General features: G+C 36.8%; 1 protein-coding gene across 1 annotated transcript in view; it reads right to left on the bottom strand.

The window, feature by feature from the left end:
• Positions 1 to 14,948, bottom strand: part of SCUBE1 (signal peptide, CUB domain and EGF like domain containing 1) — a 206,042-nt gene that overhangs the window by 44,235 nt on the left and 146,859 nt on the right. Inside the window, exon 7 of the mRNA XM_035315412.1 lies at positions 4,358 to 4,480. Within this exon, the coding sequence (XP_035171303.1) occupies positions 4,358 to 4,480 (123 nt within the window). The remainder of the gene's footprint in view (positions 1 to 4,357; positions 4,481 to 14,948) is intronic.

Raw genomic sequence — 14,948 nt, 5'->3', positions numbered from 1 at the left:
CTTAATAAATCACAAAAATCCTATCTGGGACTTAATCATTTATCACAGCACTATTTTTTTTTTTTTTTTTTCTGAATGGAGAATTAGGACAAATGGACTCCCTGGAGAGTTATGACAAATGTGCATGCTGTCTCTCCTTGTCTTCCCTTGCAAAAGGCAATTCCTACAGCAGGAAGAGAAAATAATTTATGATAGAATTTCACACATTTTTCTGGGTGCTTAATGAAGCTTGAACTTGAGTGGAGCAGAGAGAGTGCTTATTGTTGATTTTTTTTCAAGATCACTGCACAACAAACAGAAACTGAATAAGCAATTAAGTTAACTGGCTTTAAGACTCATATTGGCTGAGGATTAAGGTAATTACGTCTGCACTTATACACAATCAGCTTTAAGCAGTCTTGCTTGCTGTTATGTTGCTGATGTCATTCTAAAACTAATCTGAATTCTTGTCCTGCTGTTAATTACTGCAAAGGTTACAAATATAACCTCTTCTTGCTATAAATATAGCTATGTTATTTGTATTAAATGCTCAAAGGAGACACAGGCCTCTTTTGCAAGGTTTATACAAACAGATCCAATGGTTTCTTTCCGTACCAATGAATTTACAATTCTTTAGGCTTAAGGGATCTTTTAAAATAATACACAATAGATGGGTTTGGTATTGTCAAACAGTGATTTCAGCGTCAAAGGTGAAAAAAAAATCTATTTTTAAGTTTGCATGAAAAGAGAGACTCTGGGAAAGTTGAATTAGTCTCCACAATATTGCTGGCAAGGCAATGTGGATTCTTCACCTTCTGGGTTACAAATAAGTTTCCTTTTAAATGGTTGGAATGCAGGGGAGGGGAAAGGAAGAGAAACCCCCTACATTCTGCTTGTCTAACAAGGAGCCCCAGCGTGAGAACCACTCCCTAGCAGAAGTAATCTGTGATTGACAATAGTTTTCTTTGCAACCAGAGCTAAAAACGGTTTAGCTGTAAACAGGCAAATACAGAATTTTAATGCCCTTTACAAATGCAAAGGCTGCATATACAAGCCCTCTACATGCCGGGTGGCTAGCCAGTGGCTCCAACTGGCAATCTTCAGAGTTACTGAAAAATTATGAATTTTCATAGCAGGGTATAAACACAAATACAAGAGTTTTTGTTGTTGTTTTTCTTTTTTCTTGTAAGAATCAGGCAGATTCACAAAAAACTTGAGAAAAAAATCTCTGCACTGTCCAGGCATTCCTGTGTGATCTTAGGCAAGCTATTATATTGGGCTTCAACCTTCTGGCTTGAAAAACTCAGAGAGAAATAACTTTCCTCTTCACAAAGATAATGAATGTGTGTAAGGCACTTGGTACAATGGGGCGGGAGCTATGCAAACAGCCTGAACAAAGTCTGAGACTTTTGATACAATTTCCCTACAATCCTGAAGTTGGCTCTTTCTCTCTACAATGGGTCTACATAGGTCTACAATAAAAAGACATCAAGGAAATGAGGTGAGATGGGACAACCTGAGTTTCACAGGGAATATGGATAGAACCTTTTTATTGAAGCATGTAAAGTTGCCTTGTGCTGAAGTTAACATTCACATGAATAATGTTATACAGCAACAGCTTATTTGTATTTTTCAACAGTTTGAAAAATGTTGCTAACATAAACTGTATCTCTGTGGCTTTTTTCTTTATAGGTTCTTTCTTGTGAACCAGACACACATACTTATCGAGGAATTCTGCAGGTCTTAAAAGGGCACGCTTACTGACTACTTCCATGGGTATTTTGCTTAATGTTGGCAGAATCTTTTCCTTGATGTGAGTGATAGACTCATTCGGAGATGAACTCCCTATACACCAGCGAGTCCATCTGAACTAAATAGGACTTAACCCCAAACAACATACACTTCCAAGGTCCTAAATAAGTATTTGCTAAACACATTGATTTGTAACTTAAAGAAATCTTTAGTTTTAAAATGAAAACCAGAGGAGAAAGGCAATGTTGACAGCAAAATCATAAGTCCTAAAAACTCTCTTATGAATCAAAATAACAGGCATAACACAAATAACAGCATCTTCTATAAAGACAGATTAAACTTCTCTAATTCTCTCATTGAAAAGGTAAATATACTTAAAATTAATTTCTCTGAATCTCTCAGTAATGGTCAGTGTTGACTCGCTATTACCAGAAAAAATATTTCTTATTTTACCAGAAAAAAACATAGATGATTTATATGCCAGCAGTGTCACTTAACCCCCAACCACATTTTCCTGTCAGACCTGACATTGCTAAGTATCAACAGTTCCACAAACCACATTCCCTTTGCAGGGGAAGAAAAAAAAATACAAATGACTAATACATCAGATTTCTTAATCTATATCCACTTTTCCTTTTTCTTTGTTAGCAAGCCCTCTGTTTGCCTAAGTCAACAATTATCACCTTAAGCACCAGACAGGAACAAAATTATCACAGTGGTCCCTCCACAAAGTTGGCATCATACCATAGTTGCTATAATCAGTCTCTGGGGCCCAAATACCTCAGACTTCAAACAGGAAATAACTTTGTCCTTCCCTTTTCACACTATGATGGACAAGCATTTCTGAGACCAAAGCAATTCTCCAGAGCAAGAATTCTCTGGGCTTGCACTAATCAGGCTGTTAGAGCAGCAGATAAGCTACTGTTAACGTGTCAGTCAAAGGATCATGTAGAGGTAGACAGAGTGCCTGGCCCTGTTCATTGACTATGGCAAAAGTAAGATGGCCAGGTCATGTTTGTATTTCCAAACCAACAATTCTTGTCTGATCACATGAGGATGAGAAGATCAGCTATGGCTTCTTTCATTGCATGGTATGTACTGTCATCAGCAACTAATTCATTCAGCAGCCCAGGCACATGAAGAAACAAAACTCAGATGAACAATGTTTACAGGACTGCTTCTAGTTTCTCATCATCACAAGAAATAACTGATTATTTACAGGCAGATTTCAAAGTCTGTTACCAAGACTTTGAACAATGAACACATAAATATTGTATCTGCTCTTGCTTAACAAGAATGCAGGTCTCAACTTACTTCATGAGTTTTTCCCTGGTGTAATTACAATGACTTCAGTGTCAAGACCTGATACCGCAGTGAGAAACTGTCATGATACAAGAAATTCAAGAACCAGAAACTATTCCTAACTATCTCTAGATGCATCATAAAGGGAATGTTTCTTTTTAACATTTTGTTCCTATTTTTAGCAGGTGTATTAGAACCTGACAACTTATCCTTGTCTGACATGACCCAACAATATTTTTTTCTTTTTAGTCATAAACTAATGGTTCTGGTCTGAGCTTTTCCCATCCTGTCCCAGCATGAAACCAACCTTGCACTGACTCCTCAGTGGCTAACCACACACTCAGGGTGGAGTAGACTTCTCAGATAATAGAAGTACTAATGAGAATCAATGGAAAATCTTTTGAATGACGTATGTATCTCCAGACATTTGTTTCTCCCTTGTTGATGAACAAAGAAGCTCTAAAATACGAATGCTATTCTGGACTTCATAACTTTTACGTGTGCAAAGCCCATGCAGATAATTAATAAAAAGGCAATTCCTGCAGAAAAAAAATCCTTGAATACTTCCTTCCTTTTCTCTCTCGATTGATGTACACTCATCTTTCTAGACTTTTTGAGGAGGCTTCTACAAAGTTAAGTTATAAAGTTCAAATATTTAAAGTGTAATTTCTCCAGATATACATGGGTTGTTGTACTGAAATGGGAAGTACTTATGCACTTAATTGGTCATAGAATATAAAATTTTATATGACTTAGGTCATGACACACACAAAACATGACATAAATCATACTTCATCTGAATTCTCACAAAAGTCCTTCAATGATTGCTCCATAAGCAGATTCTATCAGACAAAGGTAAGCTCATATATTACACTCTTTTTTTTTTTTTCAGTTTAACTGTTGCAAATGCTTTATTCCAGTAAATGACTCCAAATTAATCCAGTGTAAATATGGTAAAAGTCTGTCCCATAAAGATCACAGCAAATTAAAGGATTTGAACATAAGATTCTGCCTATGCTTATTATACTACACCACGGGAATTTTCCTGCTTCAGGACACTGGCATTCCTACTACTAAAAACAACAAAACAAGACATTTCCAGAAATATTCTAAACCAATCTCAGATTATCAAAATCTGGTAGGTCTTTTCGAACTTTACCTCCTATGACAGTATGATTAAAATCTGTAATACAAATGACTTAATTCTTGCTTCCTCCCCCCCCTAAAAAAAAAAAAGCAAAAAAAACCATAAAAAAAATTATCAATTGAAATTAACAAATTAAAATCCTCATTTTGCAAAGAGTGAAAATAAGTGAAGATTTACCTTGGCAGGTCCGTTCATCTGTGAGCAGTTTATAGCCTTTCTGGCAGCTGCATTCAAAGCTGCCAACCGTGTTTCGGCAGAAATGGTCACAGCCACCATTGTTTACCAAGCATTCATCAATATCTGCAAGGAAAGAATGGGCAAAAATTTAGTTCATGACTGTAATTAGAGTATTTCAGGGCAGGAATATAGGACTTTACTCAGATCCCCAAGGAGGCTGCAGTCCCTGCTAGGAAACAGGTTTGTCAAATGTATCCCTTCCCAAACCTTTCTGGAAAAGCTTACAAAAGAGCTATGGATGAGTTGTTCTGGAGACAGAAGTATTTCTCTCAGCAGTTCAACAGATGACCAAGCCAAGGCACTTTGATGTTAAAAAAAAAATAGGGAAGTTTCTTTGTGGATGCTGTGATGTGCCTAACACAAGACTTCAGGCTGTGTAAGGTGTGAATCCCTCACTTACACAGGAACTATCAAAACCTAACAACACCTGAAAAAATGAAATAACAACAAACAAACACAAAACAAAACATATTTGATTTGAATTATCACAAAATATCATTACATAAAGAAATGCAGAGGTATATTTGCTCACATTTAGGATTATGTGCTAGTTTGTCAGCTATGAACACAGTGCCTCTGAATAACCATTTTCATACCTCTTATCTTTCTGATTTGATGTTTTTGCAGAGCAACACTAAGTGCGTGTGAGATGTTGTCTCTTGAGCTGTTCTCAAGGCATAGCATCTATCGCCTTTATTTGAAAGCCATGTATATGTATGAAGGACATGATCAATGGCTCTTACTTTAAAAAGTGATCATGAAGATAAAGACCTCTGTTCTGAATTTCAGACTTGTGACTTCACTTCCTCCACCTTATAACTACTCCCAAAGGTTTTGAAAATCTGGAATGACCAGTCCTTTTTCCATTCTATAAAAGCTTGTGCAATAGGTATATAATAAGTCATAGAACCTTATCTGAAATGCAGAGCACCTTTCCATCCTCCCCCTGTTATAAAACCATGGATCCACATTTTCTGAAAAAGAAAAAAAAAAAAAACAACAAAAAAAACAAGCCTGCTAGTTTTCAGGAGAATACTGCCAAAAATATAGGTCTTTTTAGGGATAAATACAGAGAAGAAGAAATATGTCATAGAACCCTGGCTGCACACTTCTGAAAGTGAAAATGAGATCTTTGAGAAAAATGAGTGGAGAGTAATCTTCCCTTCTGAAAAGTTTCTTACTATACAAGCTCTGAAACTTTGAGGTAACAACTGGCACTTTGAAAAGGAAATGTTGCAAAACACAAAGCTAGGAACTAATATGTGGAGATGGAAATTTATCAAAGATGCATGATGCTAGTGAATGAAGGGAGCATTTAAAATAGCTTGATTTTAGCAGAGTCATTCACTCATTTTTGAATACATATGATTGCAGATATGGGAGTGTTGTATGGTTTTTACCACATTCCTGCACATGAATTACAATCAGCAGTGAAATATGTCTGCAAGAGCAGTGAGGAAGTAAATCTAGAAATTATAATAGCTGAGAAGAAATTTCAGCTTGCTTTTCTAAATGGTGCTTTGTTGCACGGACATTGACAGAAATATGTTCAGGAGGGTGTACAACTCAAATGAACAAGGGCAGCATACATTGTTATAAAGGTTTGTTTGTGAGCTGAATTTTTGGAAAAGAGAAAGGAAAGCTGCTCTGAGACCCTCTGAACTAATACTGCTGCTTATTGCTTTTGTGTCTGGTTCTGCAGAGGAGTGGCTTTTGCATTCAATCCTATTAAAAGCATGAGGGTTAAATGATAGGTAGCAGCTACAGTAGTACCACGCCCTGAGTGCTTTGCACAAACATAGCTGCAATCTTTGTGTCTCAGGTAACAGAGTTCTCAAACTGAGTTGATTGCTGGAGTCTTGTTTGTTGTCTGTGGTCCTCCAGTTTTGGTGACTGAAATAGAGTAGCCAAGAAAGATAAACTTAGGCTCTCAACCTGATAAACCTGGTGAAGATTACACTGTTGGCTACTTTGCATTATACCATGAGACTGGAGGCAGCAACCCATTTGGTTTCAGCTGTGATTAAAAGTGCAGGTCCAGATCTGCAGTGAAAATGTAATACTTGTTGGCACAATTCCCCCAGGCTGACATTTCCAATCTCGTGAGTGCTGCCTCCTTACTTTAGGATGTGGGGACTGTGGTACTGGTCTTATGATAGATCACCACAACTGTTCCATCCTTTTTCACAGCACAGGTGTACCTAACTATAGTTCAGCTTGCTATGACAAAACTTTTGGACAAATGGAATTGTGAGTTAAAATTACTAATATATTAAGCATCACAAACACATAGAGTAGTCATCCATCATGAAGAAGGTCTCTCTTACCCATGATAAGAACAACATGACCTCTGGGCTACTCTGCTGTTGAGACTGCTTGAAGCAGCAATTACTTGCAGACCATCAAACACCATTCTGAAGGACTGATGCTTAAAATGACAGTCCCTGGATTTCACATGTTAAATTACAAATTCCAGTCTCTCTAACTTCCTTTTTGGGGTCCCTGAAGTCCATAATGGACAAAAATGAAACCTCCCTGGGCTCAGAGGGTAGATTTAAAGCTGTTAATTGTTGTAATTCCACTAACAATACAACATATCAGTTTTACGCCAGCAATTCCTTGGAATAATCCTGAGCCAGGGTCTGAGTAAAACCTGGGAGAGTCCACAGGAAAAGAAAGTATTTATTTATTCCTTCTAGCTGGAAGACATGACATGGCCTTCTGAAACCAGGACCATTAAAACAGAATATAGGTCAAAACTGTTAGCTGCAAAAAACATTCTAAATAACACAAACAGCATCAGTGTCTCTGCTTTCACTGTATTTCTTTCCATGGCCACAGCAAGAATGACAAGGCATGTAAAACTATTTCACTCTATGGAGAGCGGTGCATTGCTGCATTTCACTTGAAAGAGAGCAGTATCCAACCATATCGTGTCTAACTGGTTCATAGAAACTGCAACAAGTCTATATCCCCATTATTTTTCTTTCCATAGCTATAAATAATTTATGAGCCATGTGAAAATAAATGATTCCATTGTGTGAGAAGGTGAGGCTCCATTTATCTTTAAATTGACTGGTACCCAATTTTGTCAAGTGCCTTTTGTGAACTTCACAGAAAACACAGTGGAAAAGAAAGAAAACACAGTGGAAACCCACCATGGTATCTACCAGCTTTGAAACTACTTAGTCAAATCTCCTCATACTATTATTGGGACTGTCTGTAGAAGAGTTATAAAGCTGGTGTCTTCAAATATAGCTCTGAAGTGGCTCCTTTTCAATCGATGATGCAGCTTGCATAAAAATGCCTCAAGCTTTCCACAGTTCTCTGTTCCTCAGTATCCCTAGGAATGTAAAAGTACATACAGAGCTGTATTTCTCTGCAGAGGACGTTTCTCTGCAGGCATGCCCTGACAATCAGTGCTTAGACAATGTGCTGGTCATTTCAGACTAGGAGGCCTGATGGACTTTCTGTGCATTAGCACTGAAATCCAAAATGATTTCTCTTAATGCAGTAAGTCTATGCTGTTAAATGATACCTTGCTCATACAAGCTACTGATGTACAAGCACCAACTGATGTCGCCTGCACAAATGGGACACATGCAGAAACAGAAAACTGAGATCAATAACAAACCACAGAATCATTAAAATTTACTCGCATAGCCAAAATTTGATTAGAGGTAACTGACATTCCGTTATTTTTGTTTTCATGTCTTTGTGAAGAATAATGGGAAAGACTGTTCCTGTTCCACTTGTACCTTTTTAAGCTCTGCTCATTGTGATTTGTTTTTAGAAGGAGCTAGTTTTGATCAGCGTATGTGTGCATGTATGTGTGTATATGCATATAAACTCGCAAAGGTTTGCCTTGCTGCACGCAAGTCAGAGAACAAATTAGAAAGTAGGGATTTTAAACAACTTAGAATTTAACTTTCCACATAAGCTGCTTAAATGCAACTAAAAGGGTAATCAATATGCAATCTTCACTTAGCTCTTGAACAATTATGTATATGGAGATTTCCAAAGCCTCATCACAGGCGGAAGTTAGACTTCTCCTTTCAATGGCTGGACAAATATTTGAACTGATTGTGTCAGCTGAATCCTTTGTGGTATTAAAATGCTACCTTGCTTCAGGAAAAGAATATACTCCAAGATCAACCTAAAATAATTACAGAAGCTTCATACGCTTGTAGTTTTTACTAATGACAGCATGTTAAGATTAACAATACTATTATCAACATACAGTAGACATCAATAGACATGTTTTTTGCAAAGTGGGAAGTCTGACAACTCTTCTTAGCTTCTTATTCTTACACAAGACATTTTGCTTTGCTTTTCTTTCCTTCTTTTTCTTATGCTTCTAAAAATCACTACTGTTCCCTAACCAATATAACTATTGTTGTCTTGTTGACACAGGTATTAGTTTCGTGATGTATTCAGACCATAAAGTACTTTATAAAACAGACCACAAAACTCTTTAACCTTGTCAGAGATGGGGAAATAGAGGCACAGAAAAACAAATTTACTCTTCCACACTTGAATCCTGTCCCCACGCACAATCCAACAGGCTATCTTGCTTAGACAGTGTGTCAAACAGTATAAGTTTGCACAAAGCACATGTTGCTCTACATTACCACCAATGCTCAGTTTGCAATTATTTTAATATTTGCCTCTCTCTCTTTTTTTTTTTTTTTTCTCTCTGTATAACATGATATATATTAAGGAATTTGGAATTAACATAAACACAACCTATCAGGCTACACTTGCAATGTACTAACTAACATTTCCTATTGCATGTATGCCAGGGATATTTTATTAAGGATATTCCATATCCTCAAACATAATGGATTCAGTGCTACTGTAAGAAAGCCTAAATCTAAATGCTGTCTGGTAGATTACAGAGAGTTAGAAGTCCTAGTTCTAGTTTTACAATGGGTTTATCTAGCAGTTTTGGCAAGTTGTAACACCTCTCTACTTTACTCCATCTGTGTAACAGGGTATTGATAATTATCACTTGATATTTTCAGGACCAATACTTCAAAATGGATTAATTTAATTGAAGAGAGCATTTTGAATCAAAGTAGTTTATAGCAAAAAAAAAAAAAAAAAAGGTAGTTAAATTACAGTTGTTCTTCCTTTGTGGGCTAGGCTATTAAGTGATTTGTTCTGGAAGATTTTGTGAATATATGCAGAACTGTACAGGCATACTCCACTTTTAGAAGTACATGTGCTGCTCCACCATTCTGCCTGTGACCATGCTCTCCAAACATAGCTCATTGCTTCTAACATGCTTTGCATGTTTCAGGGAGGAATAATTCTGTTTATGCAGTATCTTCTATTTGAGGCTTTCAAAGCACAGGATCTTAACAGCTTTATTACATTAAAGCTACACAACACTTCTGCAGCAGGGATAAATTTAATTATTTCTCCCTTAACAAATGTGAAACTGTGGCAGGTAGGGTAGTATGTGACTTTCCTGCATCAGATAGCTATAAAATGAAATAAGGCAAATGAAAGTGGCCTGTTTAATTAGCTTTATGGCTAAGTTGTGGGGCAAGGAATTTTCCTAATTAACAGAACTAAAACTAGACTGGGCAAACAGGAATGAGCGTAATAAAATTTGATCTCCCTCATCCTGAAAACACACTGCCCACAAAACAGAGAACTTTGTGTAAATGCTCATAGAGCATGGAAAGGCTGGGGCAGGTTTCAACACATTTCCCTCATGTCACTTTCTCTATTTTCACCTGTTATATTTTCAATGTCATGAAGAAACTTGTCTTCCAACACAGATGGTAATCTGTCACATATGGATTTAGGTGTCAGCTATTCTCCTCCAGGACATATCCACTCTGACATTATCCACCAACCAATCAATAAAAGAGTCTGCTAGGCTGCCAAGAGATCAATCACCTTGTAAAACAAACATTATGTCCTATTATTTTCTTATTACAGTTGATTAGATTTATAAAACACAAAAAGCTTTGAAAGCAAAAAACTTAGAAATGCTGTCAGAACAGTTTAGACCCTGATTTTTCATTTGTGAAAGGGAAAGGATTTACTAAATCTATGAAAAGAAAGGATTTCCATCTAAAATTTTGCTGAACACTGAATTCTTTTTTAAACTTAGAAACATGTTAGTGCAATGCTACCAACCCAAACAGTGCAAGCTGTCTTAAGACTGTGACACCAGAATGTGAAAGGGACTGGAGAAATAAAGAGACAAGGGTGCTCCAGTCAATACAGTCTAGGCTGAGCTAAATGCAAAAACTACCAAAAATAAAAAATAAAAAAGAAGAAAACAAAAGCAATAGAGATCACAGAAAATATAGTTTTCCTCCTACTGTAAGATTTTATTAATCAAAGTGTTTTCTATAATACACTGGAGAGGGAGAAATAAGTATGCAATTAGGACTCCTGTCTGTACTTGGGGACAACAAATAATGTCTCTCAGTTACAAAGCATCTGGAAAGTTAAGTACGTTAGACTCTGTGAAACTCAGATGGCAATAACGACAGTTTAAGTATATGCAGACTTGGAGGGTGAGGTTAAAATGGTGGTACAGAATTGTGCAAATATATCGGGCTGACTACTTTTCTACCTTTATTATTCATATCACCACTATTACCATAATAATTCTATATTTAATGCTTATCTGCTATATGTAGGAAGAGCTGAGACAGAGAACTATATGAGTTGCTGAAGGTTACAATCAATGACTACAGTAAAGGAGTTAATTCAGTGTCTCCTAAAGTAGATTAAAAAAAAAGAAGTAGAAAATACAAAACCGTCTGAGCTAACATACTTGGGCAACTTCTCTGTACTCTCTCACTAAAAACAGTGCCTTGCTCTAACAGTATTTAATTTCTCCATGTAATCTCACTGAAGAGCACAGGGGCAAGTGAGAAAGCTGGGCACTATTGGACAAAGATACAAGAATCTCCAGACTTAGCATATTAACTCAGTTTACCTTAACTGTTAGTCATTTTAATTTTTTCCCTTGGAATTATCGTTTGCTAAGGGAGCTGCATGTTTATTTTCAAGAATCTCAACTTGCATCTAAAAATTGCTGTACTTGTGTTTGATTTAATTAAATATAATTTAAAAATGAAATTGGTATTGGGTAAGGACAGTTGAAGATACTGATGTGCTCTCTAAAATCCCATTGAAATTGTGTTGGCTTTACTATGATGAAGGTACTCTTGCTGAAAAAGACAGCTGAATACTATTAACCCATGATAACTCAAATCCCTTATTACTGATAATGAATCAAGTAAAATTGGCTGGTGTCAAAACATTAACCCTCCAAAACTTTTGGAAGACACTTCTTCACCGAACCAAGGATCAGTTGTGTACCAGGGAAGACAAATACTTTACTGAGAGCAGGATTTGATCATACAAAAAACAAGCTGTAATTTATGATGAAAAAAAATAAAAGAATGAAAAAAAGTACTGTAAGTTTTGAATGTTGGTAGCTATGATTTTGTGAGCAGTCAACCCCCAAATTACATAAAGCACAGTACATTTTTACATGTACTGAGCAACTGTGGTTGCTCATCCTCAGGGGCTTTTAAATTGTTGAATATATGCAAGGTCTTTTCAACAACTGAAATGCAAAATATGACCCTCTCAAGCATTAATTTAAAGGATTTCGCATTTTCAAAGGGGAGGTTCATAAAGACAAATAACAACTGCAAGTTTCCAGGGAACAGGGATATTGCCTAATCATGAAAAAAACCCTAAGTTAGTACACATGAATTTATCTTCTGAGGATAGATAGAACCCTTGGGAAGGAATGAAACTGAATGAGTTACATGGCAACTGACCCAAGTCTGCAATTTTTTAATGGAAGATAAGCTGTTATATTTGTCTGTCATGAACGAGTCTACACCAGGCAACTGAACTGAATGTCTTAAACCTAAAAAAAGGCAATCCCCCAAAAAGGGAAGGAGAAGTGGAAGTTTCACACAGTCTGGATTAGATAAAGTTACAGCAACAATTAGAAGGCAGATGTTATTTACAGTTCTATTTCTCAGATTCTGTTCTCCACCATTTCTTTTTTTTTTTTTTTTTTTTTTTCTTCCATCCTGTTTTCTTCTTTCTGAAAAATTTCACCTGTGTTGGTATTTAAAATTCTAATTTCCTCTCATTTTTTAAATCCCATGGGTTTATCACTTCGTTTTTCCTCACTGTGACCTGGAACGTCACATCTCTCTTAGAAAATCTGGATCAGATTATGTCTACATATCTAAAATGAATTGTTCTGGTGCTCACTCAAAATATATACCCATCAGTCAATGTCCAGTCCTCACTTTTCTGAGTCCTTCCTTCTCTAGGCTTCTTATCACATGCAGCCATCTACCACCAAATATTTTCTATGCTTTCTCCCTGCAAAATGCTGCACATTTCCTTTTGGTGACAAGTATCTCGTTCTCTCTGCAACATCTTCTTCTCTACCACATTATGGTCTCACCACCACCTCTGCCCACCTCTCTCCTCTCTCTGCACCTCCCTCTGTCCCTTGTTCAGACGGTCTATCATCCAATCACATGTCAAATTTGCCTTTGCAATGACAACAGTCAAATCTCTGTTTTCTTAAAAAAGTGGGGAAAAAAGCAGAATCCAGTCACCCCTCAGTCTTTTCAAAGTCTTGAAACAGTTGTTGCCAGGGCAGCAGTGCTGGGCCAGATGACTACAGCCCCTTCTTTGGGCATGACATAGAGGTCTTCACTGAGAAGCTGCAGCTGCCTGCCAGATGCTGTTACCATTTTCCTCACATTAGGTTGATCCTATTTGTTCTTTGTCTTGAGACTGGTTAACATTGGTATAATCATATAAAATGAGTGTGGCCTCAGCAATAAGGCTATTGCAGTCAGGCTTTGATGTTTGCTTCTTTAATCCACATTTCGGTAGATATTTTGAAAATGTTATAGTAGCTACCTTGGGAACTTGTGCTCTAGTGTGATTTTCTTGTCATCGCTATCTTTTCTAAAACAAGCAGCTTTTTTGATAAACTGAACTTGACCACTGCTCTTCCACCAGTTTTCCCTCTCTGAATTCTGAGCTTTATGAGTTTTCTCAGATACAGATTATCCTGTAGCTTGTTCAAGTCCTACCAAAACAACAAAAATAATTTCAAAACTGCCTCTGTTGTTTAGTATTCCCTTTTGTCTTTAATATTCCTTTTTGTCTTTAATCTTCCTTTTGTCTCCTCTACGTAACAAATTTTGAAAATTTCCTTTGCTTCTTCTTCCTTCACCAACTACAAGTCTACCCATTATCTCGGCAGTGTAGCCCATGTATACAGTTGATTGATATTTCAAGGAATCCTGTGTAGAAGCATTTACTGGGTTGCACTCTGACATGGTCTTCTCTCCTTTCCCAAAGATGTCACAAAGTATGCATTCTCAGAAATTCTCACCAGCATTCAAACACTCAACAGGACTGCTGTTTTTTTAACAGAAGTCTTAATTTTCCTCTAGTTTAATGTTGCTTTTTCTTTACTTTTTTCTTCAGTTAATTTTTCTTCAGTTTTCTTCAGTAGCTGCATCCATTTTTTCACAGTCCTAAATCACCAATTAGCTGCCTTTGGTTGCCTCTTTGGCACAAACACCTCTATTTTCTTAACAATAAGGGTTTTGTCAGAAGCAGTGGATTAGGAAAGGGAAAAGACAGGGAGGTCCTTTTCTGTTGCTGCAACATCTACCCAGAAAATCTGTAGTCTGTCCATTTCTATATCTATGTATCTATATCAAAAAGCAGTTCAAGATTCACACAGTCCATGCTACTTTTACCAAGAAGCTATCGGCTTGCTTCCTGAAAATGACATGTGATCATGTCCTATAACTATGCAGAAGCACTGTAAAATTGTCAGAACTTGTTTGCCAGAAGACATTTTATAGAAAATTCAGCCATTATTAATTGTACATTTAATTGCACATTTAATTTGTGCAACATAGAGCTATGCAGATGACTCTTTTTGTTCCTCCTAAAAGCACAAGTCTAGTTACTGGAAAACCTTCATTTCCATTACCATCTTTCTTCACATCGTTCTCATGTTCATGAATTTATTTAGGTGCTGACTTCTTACACAAGGCAAGTATGTTCCTCTGACCATTCACCCCTCTGCATCATACAGTTTATGTATGCAAAGATATAAGAGGTTTTTGCATTTTATTTTCTTCTTGTTTTTAGAATAAAAGATGGGCCTTAACCACAAGATTTGTATTTGACTTCAATCCCTTTCAACTCCTGCAAACTACACAGTTGGTGAGACCTTGGGTTTGCTTCAACAGTAAATAAATAAATTGTTATAAATTCAACTGCAGCTCTTTCTCGTTCGCTTGTGTTCAGCATGGAGAGGCCAAAGTTATTTTTTGTTTTTATTCATGGTTGTAGTGGCATGTGATCATATCTGACCTCTTCTGTTTTCTGATAGCTTTTTACTTACATGTATGGAGAAGCAAACTCAAATGGCATTTATATTTGGACATGCACTTATTTCTTGTTACAAGCACTGGAATGGTACGTTGCT

The sequence above is a fragment of the Oxyura jamaicensis genome, chromosome 1 (genome assembly GCF_011077185.1).
Source record: "Oxyura jamaicensis isolate SHBP4307 breed ruddy duck chromosome 1, BPBGC_Ojam_1.0, whole genome shotgun sequence".
NCBI lineage: Eukaryota > Metazoa > Chordata > Aves > Anseriformes > Anatidae > Oxyura > Oxyura jamaicensis.
This window is presented reverse-complemented; position numbering and strand designations above follow the sequence as displayed.